Source organism: Anopheles aquasalis, chromosome 2 (assembly GCF_943734665.1).
Source record: "Anopheles aquasalis chromosome 2, idAnoAquaMG_Q_19, whole genome shotgun sequence".
Taxonomy (NCBI): Eukaryota; Metazoa; Arthropoda; class Insecta; order Diptera; family Culicidae; genus Anopheles; species Anopheles aquasalis.
In genome coordinates this window covers 72,923,147-72,925,646 of record NC_064877.1, presented here as the reverse complement: position 1 = coordinate 72,925,646, position 2,500 = coordinate 72,923,147, and the positions used below count along the sequence as shown (strand labels likewise).

At 52.2% G+C, this 2,500-nt stretch overlaps 1 protein-coding gene across 31 annotated transcripts in view; it reads left to right on the top strand.

Annotated features, from left to right (window-relative positions):
• The window catches only part of LOC126569485 (titin), a 14,169-nt gene that overhangs the window by 11,170 nt on the left and 499 nt on the right, over positions 1–2,500 (top strand). For all 31 annotated transcript variants that reach the window (XM_050226615.1, XM_050226616.1, XM_050226609.1 and 28 more), the window contains one exon: positions 1–2,500. This exon is cut by the window's left edge; it is cut by the window's right edge and continues 499 nt beyond it. In XM_050226615.1, the coding sequence (XP_050082572.1) occupies positions 1–2,500 (2,500 nt within the window).

Here is a 2,500-nt window from a genome sequence, read left to right as displayed (position 1 = left end):
GTCCGAAGCCAATCAAACATGATGATAATCTGCGCCCCGAAGGTACATTTGAAAGACCGGAAAAAGCTCAATTTAAACCTGCTGAACGACCGAAGCAAATTCGTCCCGAAGATAACCTACGTACCGAGGGCGACTTCGAGAAACCACAGAAGCCACAGTTCCAGCCTGCGGAGAGACCAAAACAGGTGAAACCACAGGACAATCTTCAAATCGAAGGAGATTACAATTCCTTCAAGGAGTACACTGAACAGAAACAACGCAAAGAAGCGATACTGAAGGAAGTTCATGAACCAACCATTGCCGATGGAGCCGTGCTCGTGACAACACAAACTGTAACCACCATTTTGAAGGGTGACAAGAAACAACCAACTGGAAGACAGACTACTACCACTGAGGTACAGGATCAGTCAAATCGCTCTGAGGAGAGCTTCGCTCACAGTCGCCACGAGAACCTGCAGCACCATCGTAGTGAGCTGATCACTAGCTCCAACGCCCTTAGTAGGGCGCATCACGTTGAATCTAGTGTCAACGAACATGATCGCCTCACGCAACGATCCACAACGAACCAAACCAAATCGATTCATGACGTTTCGGACCGAAATATTGCCGAATCGAAGACCAACCACCACAGCCACCGACAGATGGTTAATGGATCGACGGTTGTGAGCGGAGTTTCCCAAGAACAGCGTACACAGCACAGCGTACAGTCATCGTCGTCCAGCTCCAAGATCCTTCACACGAGCTCCTCGAAACAGCAACAACAGTCCACAATTAGTAACACCCAGCATCTCCACGGTACTCACTCGCAGCATCTTGACATTCAGCATGGTGAACCCGTCGTTCAGCGTCATTCGCGCGAACAAGTAACTGGCTCGCAGACGTCCTCAACCAGCAGTAAGGTGATTGTCGATGGAAAAGTCGTCACAGACAAGTCAGCCTCCAACAAGCACGCTAGCGAGAAGCTGGCAGTCGACGGTGTTCTAGTAACGGACAAGAGCTACACAGAGCGCCAGCAAAGTGGTTTCGATGGAATGGACAGCATCCAACAGGCACATCACACCAGCGGTCATACAGTGCACGATGCCAGCGCCACTACCATCGGAAGTAGCTCGACGAAGAGAGCGCAGAATCAGACCATCCGTTCTACGAGCAATATTACCAACGTAGAAGGTACCAATGGCGTCCACAAGGGCTCCCAGCGTAATGGAACCGCTCTTAGCCAAGCATCAACGGCCGACCACGCTACGGAGACTCAGGTTAAGAAGCTGATCGGTGGTAAATGGGTTACAAAGACGATCAAGACTGAGAGTAAAGCAAGCAACCAGCAGCAAGGGAAGGTGCATGATGTTTCATCTCATCGTCAGCAGGGAACGCTAACCGGTCAGATATCGGTGGCTGAACAGAACAAGCTAAATCAACAACACAGCTCGATTGGTACCTCGTCCGATCAGCATGTTCGCAGCTCCGCGCAACACATATCGGTGGCGGAACAAAACAAACTGAACCAGCAGCACAGTTCGATCGGTACCACTTCGGAAATGCATAGCCATAGCAGCTCGTCAACTTCCAGCTCTTCGGTTGTAAAATCACACTCGAGCAGTAAGATGGTTAGCGAAAAGGTGGTTCAACGTGGAACTACTGAGGGCGTAGTTTCGGCCGCCGGATCACCATCGTGTCGTACCGCAGTTCGTGGAGGTTCCAGCATCGTCCTAGGAGAATCAACCGTTGATAGTGCTTCATCGCGACGCAGCGCACAACAGCAATCGTCCTCTACCACGAAACTGATCGGTGGTAAACTCGTTCAAGTTGCATCGTCCAGCGATAGCAATAACAATTCATCCACCACGGCGGGTAAATCGTCCGGTGTGACGCCTGGTGCAACCAGCACCACATCCAGCAACGTTCATCATTCCGCAACCAACGATCAATCATCAAGTTCGATGAAGAGCTCCTCGTCGAGCGTTATGAAATCGAGCAAGGTGGAATCCAGTAGCACGGCAGCATCATCCACTACGAGTGGCCAACAGCAACACCATCGCAAGAACACATTCGCCTCCACGGAGAACGTCAACAATGCTATCCTGTGCCGACCAGCACAGGGACCGGTGGCGACCACGACCGGTATTGCACTGCACGCCACTAACGGCAGTGCCAGCAGCCTGAGCGTTTCTGGATACAACCAGCGCAAGAGCATCTCGAACCTCAACGATAGCGCCATGTACGCGACGACGAACCGAACCAGCTACAGTTCGTTGCATCGACGTGGAAAGGAATCGACCGAAGCTAGAATGCAGAATTACGTCAAATCCGTCGAGTCGGATACCATCGTTGGTCGCACGGTGCGAGGACAAGCCTGCCCTCCGCCATCACTGGCAGGGCTCGGTCTGGGCAGTAGCACTATCGGTACCAGCCACGGCATGAAAGGCAGCAGCAACACCAGCACATCGGTAACCACGAGCAGTTCGACGGCGGCGAACAATCAGAAGACCCTTCGCGATTA